At 33.3% G+C, this 12,747-nt stretch overlaps 1 protein-coding gene across 1 annotated transcript; it reads right to left on the reverse strand.

Annotated features, from left to right (window-relative positions):
* Positions 1 to 11,914: 11,914 nt before the first annotated feature.
* LOC126891164 (uncharacterized) lies at positions 11,915 to 12,637 on the reverse strand. Its single transcript, XM_050660347.1, has one exon. The coding sequence runs from the start codon at positions 12,635 to 12,637 to the stop codon at positions 11,915 to 11,917; it is 723 nt and encodes a 240-aa protein (XP_050516304.1).
* Positions 12,638 to 12,747: the final 110 nt, after the last annotated feature.

A 12,747-nucleotide genomic window follows, 5' to 3' on the forward strand; every position in this document is an offset into this window, starting at 1 on the left:
CCTAACAATAAACAAGAAAGAACAAAGAATTGCATTTATAAAATACCTTGTGAATGCGAACAATTTTATTTAGGTGAAACGTCAAGACCATTAAACGTTAGAATAAATGAACATCAGTCTTATATTAAAAATAGAGAATTTGATAGATCTCAAATATGTCAACACCTATGGGATAACAATCATAGAGTTCAGTGGAGAGATTCAAGTATAGTCCTGAAAGAAACAGAGGAATAAGAGAAGAGAATAAGTAAAAAGAGGAATATCAAAGAAGCGGCTCTAATTATGCCAAATGAAACCAATTGTGTCGCAAATTCCTCGGTAGAATGCAGTAAGATGTGGTTACCCATACTGAAAGAGGAAGTCAATAGAAAGAAAATACCACGATTAGTAAGTCAATAACATATCGAGTTAGTACATATTTTATATTTAGTATTACTTATATATCTCTGTATTATTAATATTATTTATAATTTAAACAACATACATATATTAAAGTCAGAATTTGGTATTAGTTTTGAGAGTAAACTAAATGTAAGACCATATACTTACGATGTCGGATAGTATTACCAGGTTTTTTCCTGGTTTTCCCTAGTGATTTACTATGACATCTCTAACGCGCGAATTCTAATGTCACCGTTGCATTTGGTTGTCTTTTTAAAGACATGTCACATGCTATGATATTTTTGTGACGGATATTCTTGGGTTGGGGTTGATTTCTTGTAATCGAATGAACTATCTTTCAGTAAAGTCGTCCCAGGAACGCAACTCATAAATATTAGCAATATCATTTTAAAGTCTTCTCCTTTAAAATGTATAATATATGTCTGAATTGCCGATATAAATGAGTCAGATTAAACGAATTATTAGAAGAGTTTTTTACCAAGCAACCACATTTTTGTTTAATTTAGTAGTATTTTGTATTTTGACAACGGCACCCGATTTGGGCGTCGAAACGTTAATAAAATTTTTTTTTTCAATTTAATTGTGGCTTATTTCCCATCTAAATAGTTAATTAAAACTCTTTTATGGTCCAACATTAGCGAATGAATCAAGAAAAAGAATGTTGAGAAAACATGAGGCTATAGTTGGTTTTTAATTTCAATATTTTACAAATGCTAGAATATTCCACAGGATGATGCGAACTTTAAGTGTTCAATCTCACATTAATCCCTTAATTTGTAATCTCACATTATTCTTAACTTCTTAAACTTTTATAGTTTTTGAATACCTTTGAATACCAATGAACCTTTTGCAACCTAAATAAATTGCTAAATCGTGGAATTTCCAATTGTACTTCCTAGTAGATGTAGCAATAGTTTCCTCAATAAACTGTAGTTGTAAGCTTTCAAAAGATTTCAAAGTTCGTTGCTGTTATCATGCAACTTATTGATGAATTGTATATTTTGACGAGATTATAAATTAGCCAAAGGGACTATTTTGGGTCGCAGTCTATTATAGAAAGTTACCTGAACAACATCTATAGTGTAATACTCAGTAGCTGTCAATAAAACCATATTTTTTCTCCACACTCAATCATTTATTTACCATCGTCGATCGAGAAGAATCGGACAAAGGGGCATTACAAAACAATTCGATCCTGATATTTACATGGAATTGTCCATTTGGTCCTTCGACAAAACAACATCAAAAGGGCGTTAATTGAATTGGAGCTTCGAAGGAGACAACCCTTAGCGACCTGAAAAGCTGTTACCCAGTTCCGTTCAAGATCGACGATCGAATTCGTAGTGTGGAGAAAAGAAAAAATAAAACGAAGACCAGAAAGCACCGAAATTAGAAGTAGAAGCCTTACGAGAACCTTTGAGCAACAGAGAACCTGAATAGCAGTCCTTAAGTCTACGGTTCCAGCTGTTTGGAGGTGAAAAATCTAGCGGCATCCAGAGATCCAGCTCACCAGTTCCAGTCGCAGTTCTAAGAAGGAAGCCGCGTAGCGGAGTCCAGGCCCACCCAGTCACATACAAGTGAACGTCGGGATAAAACTGTAAGTTTTTGAATAATTATTATCATTTAGGGCAGTGCATTTTTTTTGATAAATTAAAAAGTTTATTAAAGAAACTTAAGTATCAAATTTTACTAATTTTTATTGAAATATTTATTCTGTATATCTATTTACTTCAAATATTTACTAGTAATATTTTGTCTAATTCCAATCTAATATTTTGATTATTTTGATATTAATTATATTTGATAATTTTGTTTCTAATAATGTGAAATGCTTAAAACATTTGATTTTCTATACATAAATAAAATCCTGACATACTGACACATTTAATAAATCAAGTTATTTTTATACTACAATCTTGGGTTCATTCGATTCCACATATTTATATCGTATTTGCATTTTTTTATATAAATAATGTTATTTCTCTGGTTACAAGTGAAATTATTTCATGTTATAACATTGTACAAATCAGTGTTTTGAGGTCGCTGGTTTATTATTGAGAAAGGATTTTTTTGCTGGGACATTATTTTGAATATAGGTTAAGTTTTATATATACAACATGCAAAGATTATATACAGAACAAGAAAACCTCGGACAGGAAATAGCAAAAATCTTGACTAATATTAAGAAACTAAAAAGAGAAAGGCATACCTCTATCGAAAGTATACTTTTCCGGGCCTGATTGTAGGGAGGAAAAGTAAAAGTGACGTCATGGTATTTCATTCATGAAATATAACTTATTGACGCCCTGTACAATATCTATTTTCTATTACGTAAGTATCTATACATTTTAACGTTTATTTATAAAACACCCTGTATTTGGCAGAATGGTAAAAAACAGTAAATTGTTATTTTGATTTAACAAAATTTACATTAATAATTTGACTTATATTTGATAGTTATATTGTACCTACTTGTTTTAGTTCTAATAAATTTTGTTGGTTAGTTACATAAATAAAGTAAAAATGCAAAAATGACTTGTTATTTGAGGAAGGTGGAAAAACCATATGTATAACATGGGAGTAAAGTGCCTCCGCTACGCGTCGGGCAGTAAACTTCATTCTCGGGAGGAAAAGTAGCACTTTCCTACCTTGTTATACAAATAGCTATTACATCTAACTATTACGAACAAGTACAGAAAAAATATGAAGAAACGAAAAAGACTTTAGAGGAGTTTATTAAAAATTCATACAAGTCTTCGACAAAAATTAGAGAAGTAGAAATAAGAATGGGAAAACTTCATCATTTATTGGAAGACGACGAAAACAATGAAAAGATAAAAGAGGATTTAAAAGAAGAGGTACGAAAAATATATCCTTTAATAATGGAAATAACTGTGGAAAATGAACAGGATGCACTAGAAGAAGGTGAAATACAAAGATTTTATATGATGAAAAGGAGGGTGCGGTCGATTATAAAAGAAAAATAAGAGATTGGAGGCGGAAGGATGCAAGAAAGGAAAAATAATACTACCTCTGGCTAAGTTACCCTGTTTTGAGGGAAGATACGAGTCCTGGGGAACATTCTATGATATTTTTAAACATTTGATAGATGAGAATAATCATAGATGAGAGATGATATGAGAATAACTATCAAATGTGAAAAAAATGCAGTATCTGAAGACAAGCCTCCGAGGAGAAGCAAGTAGAATAATACAACATTTAAACACAGCAGAAGCAAACTACAGTGCTGCCTGGAAAATGTTGCAAGATCGGGACGATAATCCGAGGATGAATCTATTTATATTAATAGACAAGATACTTCAGGCTGCGGAGATAAAAGAAGCGTCAGCAAAGGCGCTGAAAAAATTACATGATACTGTCCACGAATGCTTAGAAGCGATTAGTGGTCTAGTTATAATGACAGAGTCCTGTAGCCCTCTTATAGCAAGGATAAGCATGTTAAAGTGGGCCACAGAAACCAGGAGATTATTTGAAGCGTCAATTAACGACAGTAGGGATATTCCGACATATAAGCCAACACAGGAATTCCTATAAAGATTCCAGACATTGGAGATGTTGGAAAAAGAAAGGAAAGAAGAAGATAACCGGTGTGGTGTCATGAAGGACATAAACTGTTCAAATGTACAAAGTTTTTAAGTCTACAAGTACGTGAAAGAAACAAAATCGTAAAGGAAAAGCAATGGTGCGGTAGATGTCTACTACATAAAAAGGAAATACCATGTTATTCCTCTTATAGATGTGCTGAATGTAATGGACAGCATAATTCATTACTACACATGTCAGAAGGTCAGTATGATAACAGAAGGAATTCTGAAAACAGAAGGCCACAAAATACACCAAATTCTAGTGGATCAGTAGGTCAGAATGACAACAGAAGGAAATCTGAAAACAGAAGGCCACAAAATAGACCCAATTCTAGTGGGACCAGAGGTGACAACAGTTACGACGGATCGTCAAGGAGACAAGAGAATACTGTGAGCTGTTGTAAGTCATCAGAATGAAGAAGTGCTACTTGCAACGGCATTAGTAGGAGTAAGAGACTCAAAAGAAAGCTCACAATTGATGAGAGCATTGATTGACCAAGACTCGCAGTCATCATGCATTACGGAGCAGGCCGCTACAAGTCTCGGAATAAAAAGAGCGGCTGTCCACGCTCAGATATCTGGAATTGGCAATGAAGTCCAAAGGACGTCGAAATGGAGCGTAACATTAAACTTGCAGCCGCATTTCAAAAATGAATTTGAAATGAATACCGAAACACTTGTACTACGAAAAATAACAAAGAATCTACCGGAGAAGGAGATACAAATAAAAGAAAGGAGCCATAGGAATTTAGTCCTGGCGGATCCAAATTTTAATTTATTTATTTATTTATTATTATACGGGATAACCCCATTTTACAGAAAAATTACAGTTAAATATTAATACATTTCCAAAAGGTAATAATAAATTCAATGTGTTAAATATGACTTAATTAATCTAAAAAATAGAGAGTTAGAAAAGTATAAAAACACTGAAAAATTTCATATGTCACGAAAATTAATATATAACATAAATATTGACTACAAAAAAATACACAACATACAAACATAACAATTAAGAGTATAAAAATAACATCACAGAGCAAGAGATCTTTTTAATTGATTTAGAGTTATATTAAATAAATCAAGTTCGTAATTATTTAACAATCCCATATACCTATCAAGTGGGTTGTGAACGCCATACAATGTTCTATGGAAAGGTATTTTAAACATATTATGGTAACGGAGAGCTTGATAAGGAACATTAAAATTAATCTGACTTAAAAGATTGGGAGAATCTATAAGTCCATTTATGATCCTAAAAATGAAAACAGCACCTGCTATGTCACGGCGTACCTTAAGTGGAGGTAGGGACAACTGTTGTTCAAGAAAAGAATAATCGTGATTGACAATGATAGTTTGTGTATAGTAAGCACATGATCTCAAGAATCTATGTTGTATTCTCTCGATAGTATCAATATGAGTCTGGAAATAGGGTGACCAAACCACAGAACTGTACTCCAAGAGGGACCTTCCTAAGCTACAGTAAACAAGCCTAGTAGATTCAATAGAGAAGAATTTGCAATTCCTTGTAACAAATCCCAAAAGTTTAGATGCCTTCACAGATACAGCATTTATATGCTCCACAAAAGAAAGCTTCTCATCCAAAACAACACCCAAATCCCTAACGGAAGATACATATTCAAGTGGCTGATTATTAATTATGTAACCTGATTCAATTCTACTGACTTTCCGAAAGAAGCTTATAAAACAGCATTTCCTGGCATTCAAGAAAAGTTTGTTTCGAACACACCACTCCTGCAGTCTATCAAGATCCTCCTGCAACAACGCCTGGTCCAACAAACCATCCACAGGTCTCCAGAATTTCAGATCACCAGCTAGCATTAAGCATTTACTATTCAAAAAGCAATTATTTATATCATTAACAAAGATGATAAAAAGAAGCGGAGAAGTATGGCCACCCTGAGCAACTCCGGAGCTTACTGTAATAATGTCAGATAAATAGCTACCAATCTTCACTCGTTGAGTACGCCCCGATGAGGAGTTCTTAATCTACTCGACAAAGTTAACATCAAAACCCACAGACACCAGCTTTTCCAAGAGTATTTGGTGATCAACACGATCAAACGCTTTCGAAAAATCCGTGTATATGGCATCTATCTGTTTACGATCCTCCATTTGACACAATAAGTCAGACTGATACTCGACCAAGTTCGTCGCAGCAGACCTTTTTATGCGAAAGCCATGCTGCGAATCGGAAATTAATCCGTTACACAACCAAGAAAGCTGCTTGGCCACCAGGCTGTCAAAAAGCTTGGGTATTGCAGACTGAATGCATATGCTGCGATAATTTTTAATGTTATCCTTTTGCCCATTTTTATAAACAGGTATAACGTAGCTCTCCTTCCAAGCAGCCGGAAACATAGATGTCGCTAAAGACCTGTTAAACAGTAAATGCAAAGGTATGACTAGAGTACAGACACACTTTTTCAAAAGATAATTAGGCACACCATCAGGACCAGCTGACAGCTTATTGGGAAGATCACTTATACTGTCAAAAATTTCAATTATGGATATCGCAGCAGGTCTAATACATGTACTTACATTGCTACCCTCAGGGTAGCAGGGTACCCGGAGCTGACCATTATTAGGCAAGTAAACAGTTTGAAAGAACTTCTTAAATAAATTTCCTATATCTTGACCGTTAGATGCTGATTGGTCTAAATAAAATAAAGAGCTCGGTAAGCTATGAGTAGATCGCTTGTCATTAATGAACTTCCAAAATGATTTAGGGTTATTTTTTAAGCTAATGTCTACTCCACCCATATAGCCACTAAAGCATGTATCAGACAAACGCTTACACTCAGCCCTAAGGCGAGAAAACCTAACATATTCAGCATCAGACTGACTTCTCATGTACATAGAGTGGGCACGTTTTTTCTCCTGCGTTAAATTCCTGAGTTCGTGGGAAAACCATTTAGGGAAGGAAGATGTTCTGAATCTTTTTAATGGTACAAACAATGCTATCCCCGTCAACAGAACATCATAGAACAAACCCACAGAATTATCAACACCCTCAACCAGACAGTTCTGCCAATCCATGGATGCAAGGAAGTTATTGAGTTCAGCGTAGTTTCCATTTACAAAATCATAAAAGAATTCATCATATTTTAAATTTTTTGAATCAGTTAAATCTAAGTTTAAAAAACACTCATAACCCACATGGTGTTGGCTAGGGTCTACCAAAGGATCTTATGAAACAGGTTCAATAGATATTCTATTAGGAGCCAAAGAATATAGTTTGACATTACTGCATGGAGTAGATCTAACAAAGGATGGTTTTCTCACCCAAAATACAAAACTGTGTTGGATAATGTCAGGGATAGCACAGCAAGAGAATATCCCTAATATACAAGCATTCAGCATGATATATAGACGACAGATGGATGAAAAAATAAAAAAATACTGGGAGTTAGAAGAAGTAGATCAAAGCATTACTCTTTCAATAGAAGAAAAAGAGTGTGAAGAATATTATAAAACAACCGTAAAAAGGGACAACGATGGAAGTTAAAATACCCTTCAATTCTAATACAAGACTATTGGGGGACTCAAAACAGCAAGCCTATGCGAGACTGCTGCAATTAGAGAAGAAATTTCAAAGAGACCGAAACCTAGAAAAGGACTACAGAAAATTTTTGAAGGAATATGAAGATTTACGTCACATGAAACTGAATAAAACCGAAATAATAAATAAGCAAGAGTTATTACCTTCCTCATCATGCAGTAATAAAAGAGGATAGTCAGTCTCAATGATATAATGCACTCTGGACCTCGTTTGCAACAAGACCTTACAAATACGGCAGATCTAGAGAAAATGTTTAGTCAAATACAGATAGCTGAAGAAGATCAAGTTTATCAGGAGATATTATTGATGGCAATCTGTAAAAACACCAAGAAAGGAGTATCAGTTGTCAACAGTAACATACGGTACGAAGGCAGCGCCATACCTTGCATTAAGAACGATACAGGAATTATGTAATGACGAGAAATTAAAACATCCACTAGCTGTGGAAATTGTTAAACACAACCTGTACGTAGACGATATGCTAGCTGGATCAGAAACGTTGGCTGAAGCTCATCAATCTCAAACAGAGTTAACAGAAATGTTCAAGAAAGGGGGTTTTGTATTAAGAAAATGGCTTAGTAATAGTCAAGATTTATTGGAAACCATATCGGAGGAACTAAAAAGTGTCGATCTCAAAACGTTAGACAAAGATATACATAAAACGCTAGGTATCCGCTGGTCACCGGTTGAAGATGTAATTACATTTAAAATAAATATAACCGAACATAAAAAAATAACAAAGAAGCTGGTGATATCGAAAATAGCAAAAATATATGACCCATTAGGATGGATTGCGCCAGTGATAATGAAATCAAAAATATTCATACAAGATTTGTGAACAAAAAGGATAAGTTGGGACAAAGAATTGGATAATTCTGATCAAAAAAGATGGATTGAGTATTACTCACAGCTAAAACACCTCGAAGAGATAGTAATACCTAGGTGGAATAATCTTACCAATTCAGGGAAAATAGAATTGCACGGATTTGCTGATACCTATACGCAAGAATACGGAGCAGTAATATACAGGGTGAGACAGATAAAGGATCTATTAGAAATATCTCGAGAACTAAAGAATCATGAAGATTGGAATACAGGGGTTTTGAGGTATGAACTATTTAATGAAAATATTTTGGTCTCTTTGCTACTTCCGGTTATACCGGAAGTTGATTGTAGTAGATATTCTATACCAATCCTGGAGCACAGTAGGGTGGGGGAAACCAGTTCTGTGCTCCAGGATTGGTATAGTGAGAAAATCGAGGTCACGTACTTGTTAGACCGGTTTGGTGTAGGGTGGGGGAAACCGGTTAGGTGTGGGGGAAACCTGTTTGGTGTGGGGAAATCGGTTTGGTCAAGTTCAAGGTCAAGGTCAAGGTCAAAGTCAAGGACATTAAAAAATAATGCTTTATTAACTATTTATTACACTGTTAGACATATGTTTTAAATTTTCAAGCGCAAAAATAAGCCAAAATGATTTTATTGACGTTTCCGCCTCGGACGTTCGGCAGTTCAGACATATACATTTTAAAGTAGAAGACTTTAAAATAATATAACCAATTTTATAAGTTTGCGTTCCTGGGACCTTCAATAAAATAATTTAAAAAAAAATTATTTTAATAATTTAATTTGACTCATTTATATCGGCAATTCAGATATATACATTTTAAAGTAGAAGACACAATATTGTCAATTTTATGAGTTAAGTTCCTGAGACCTTCAGTAAAATAATTTTTTCCCAGATAAATTACATAAATGCGACAAATAGCTTCAGAATAATATGATTCTAAAATTAATAAAATAAATGTGTGTAACTAAATTTATTAAGCACTATGATTAATATAAACATTATAAATCTATTTATTACAATTACAATAAATTTTATACATGTCTTGTTTTAAGTTAGTTATTGTTGCAATATACTTTTGTTTTTTAGTTTTAATACTTGTTAATTCTTCCATTTTTCTCTCTTTTTGTTCTAAAGCATCTTTTTCACTCTCATAAACTTTTAATTTTTCAATAACATAGTCCACGACTGATATTGTGAATAAATAGGCGGGAATTATTCAAGTTCGCACAATGCCAAGGTAGGCATGTTTAAGGTCAAAGTCGGTCAAGGTCAAGATGGGGGCCAAGGTAAAGGTGAAGGTAAAGGTCAAGGTCAAGGTAAAGGTCAAGGTCAAGGTAATGGCCAAGGTCAAGGTCAATGCAATTCAAGGTCATTAAAATTGCTTTATTAACTATTTATTACACGGTTATATGTTTTAAATTTTCAAGCGCAGACTTGCATAAATGACAACTGGATTGCGCCGGTGCTGAACCTTCGAGCTCTGTTCCCCACTCGGGACGATTAAAATGTACATAACATGGAAGACGAGTCTGAACCTCAAAATCTTGAACTGCTTTCTTGGGTAATTTAGACCAAGATTGAAGTAATTCCCACGGATGCACATATTTTCTAAAGTATTGTAGGGTAAAGTTTTCTAATTCTTCTGCTGTGAACTTGTACAACGGTTTTTGCGGGTGTTGACCCATAATGAAAGCTTTGTAACAACACTCCATTACTATTGAAGGTTTATGTCCGTAAACATCAAACGTATTTACTTTTATATTGTAAATCAAGGTCACCTCTGAGACATGCGCAGTAATTCAAACGTAGACTACATAAATTGCTGATAGTTGTAGGGATCTTTAGTAAATTTTGTTGTTCGTGTCCAGTCATTTAGTAAATTTTGTTCGTCGTGAGAAGTCAGAAAGGTAATAAATATTTTTAGTCAATATTGTCGCTAACTTTATTAATTTTAGTCATGGATGCGTGTGGTAGAAAAGTACTCGCTGTCGTTGAAGCAATTAGAAACTTGAAATGGGTTTTCAACGACATGGCAGATAATTTCGAGTACGAAGCCGAGCGAGCTGCAATAAGAACAAGAAGGTACGCGGTAGAAGAGTGTAACGAAGAAGCCACCAAATACCACAAGGGAGCAAGAATATGTAAAGACTATCTCTCTGACGTGATATGCATGTGTTGCTTTTAAAAAAAATAAAAAATCTAGGGCTGACTGATTTTTTAAATGACTTCAAAGATGGTCTACCTACTGAAGATGAAGGGGAAGATGATGTAGATATAATTAATAAATAATATATTTTACTTTGTAGTTTTCATTTCAAAACAACATATCGTTCAAATTGGAGGAATTTATGAAAAAGATCAAGGAACTAAAGGAAAAAATAAAAAAATTTGAAGATAAACAAATAATGTTTAAGTCTTTTAGTAAACTGCACTTAAGTAAACAGTATACTATGTAATTGTGTTAGTAAAATGTTAAATACTAATTAACTGTTTTATTTATAATTAAGAAATAAAACAAAAAATACTATAATATATTTTTATTTTTGCATTAAAAAAGTATCATACAACCAAAACACATTAGATAAAGCACAAATACATTTTTCACTATTATGCTAAAAACAAGCAGGTTCCTTAACTTCTAATGCTGGTTGTTCATCAAATTCTTATAAAGGAACAGCAATGTATTTTTTTAAATAATTTTTCTTTTCCAAACCTTTGACGTAAACTGCATCGGCGTTTCTTGTAATATCCTTTATAATATTTGCAAAATGATAAAGGGGTGTCGAACCAAAATTCCAGTCAATGCAGTGATGATTTTTTGTTAACATTCTAATCGGAAACGGAGACTTAAAAACGTAATGACAAATTTATGTTCCATTGAAAGCAGCTAGTTCTTTAACTATAAAATTATTATTTTCTATTTTAAATCCTTGAAAGTCTATTACTAGCTTCATCGTAACAACTGACATCCTGAATTAGATGCAACCCTTTTATTGTTGTCTTACAATTTTGGTTAAAGGATTGTAAGAGAATTCTTTTTCATGTAATATTAGACAATATGCGGAAACATTATTTCCCACAGATTTACTGGTTTCAAACTCTATTCTCAAAACAACAGAACCACTTTGAATAATTTCTTTTTGTCTTGAACAGTCAGTATGGACTATGGGGGCATTATTTTTAAATTCTTCTGGATTAAATATTGGTTGATTAGTTTGAAGGTGATAATACGATTCTTGGAAATTAGCAAACATCTCATACAATGTTGCAAAACGGTTACTGTCAAAATCCAAGTTGAGATCTTGATAAGGATATCGCTCAGAATTAAGGAACATGCGAATATTTGTTAAATTGCAGTGATCAAATTTACTCATATCTTTCAGCATTTTTTCCTTTTCGACCATCATGGAAAGCTACTACAATATGCCGAGGACTTTCTAATTTTGTAGTTGTTTTTACTGGCCAAGTATGACGTGTTCAATTATTTAAAGTGGGATATTCAATTAATTCCCAACTTCTAAATTTTATAGGTAGTTCCGTATTACTACGAACTATTTTGTTTAGCCGCAAATGTTCGCTAATATTAGGTAAAATATGAGGTACATTCCAATAAAGTTTATTAATTTCAATTTTTAGTTTTTCTGTTTCATCTGTAGCAATAATAGCATCAATATCATCTTTTTCTCGTATCAAGACTAATTCCTGTCTCATGTTAATGATAATTTTTTGAAAATCTCCAAAAAAGCCAGACCAAATTTTTAACGGTATGCATACATTAAAATTACCATGCGTATCAATTTTCAACTTATCTTCTTTTAGAAACCAACCAGCATTTTGTAAGAGTTTACTCTGGTTTTCATTAAGCGACAAGTAGTTTTTCAAAGTTGAAATTAAACCAATATTTCGTACGGAATCAATTATAACACCATTTAACTCATACCTCAATTCTCTAAATAAATACGAAATACCGTTATTAATAAATTGAAATTTTGTAGGAACTTTATTGTCATCAGTTAACATTTTTCCTTCTATGTATATGTAACTGTTACATGGTAAAGTATAAGCATCTAGATCTTGAATATTAATTCTTATTTCATCATTATAGTTTAAATTCGATGTATATGGTTGATAAGTGTGATACTGATAAGCCTCAATAGTTGTATCACTAAAGGGTTGACCCAACACGTGCAAGAATTCCATTATACTAAAACTTGATAACCAAGTAATTTAAAAAATTTACGATTCTCCGATGTTAAGAGCTTAGATGTTATTCTTTTACTAATTTTTTTACTGCGGTGACGTCTTTTATA

Source organism: Diabrotica virgifera, chromosome 9, assembly GCF_917563875.1.
Source record: "Diabrotica virgifera virgifera chromosome 9, PGI_DIABVI_V3a".
Taxonomy (NCBI): domain Eukaryota; kingdom Metazoa; phylum Arthropoda; class Insecta; order Coleoptera; family Chrysomelidae; genus Diabrotica; species Diabrotica virgifera.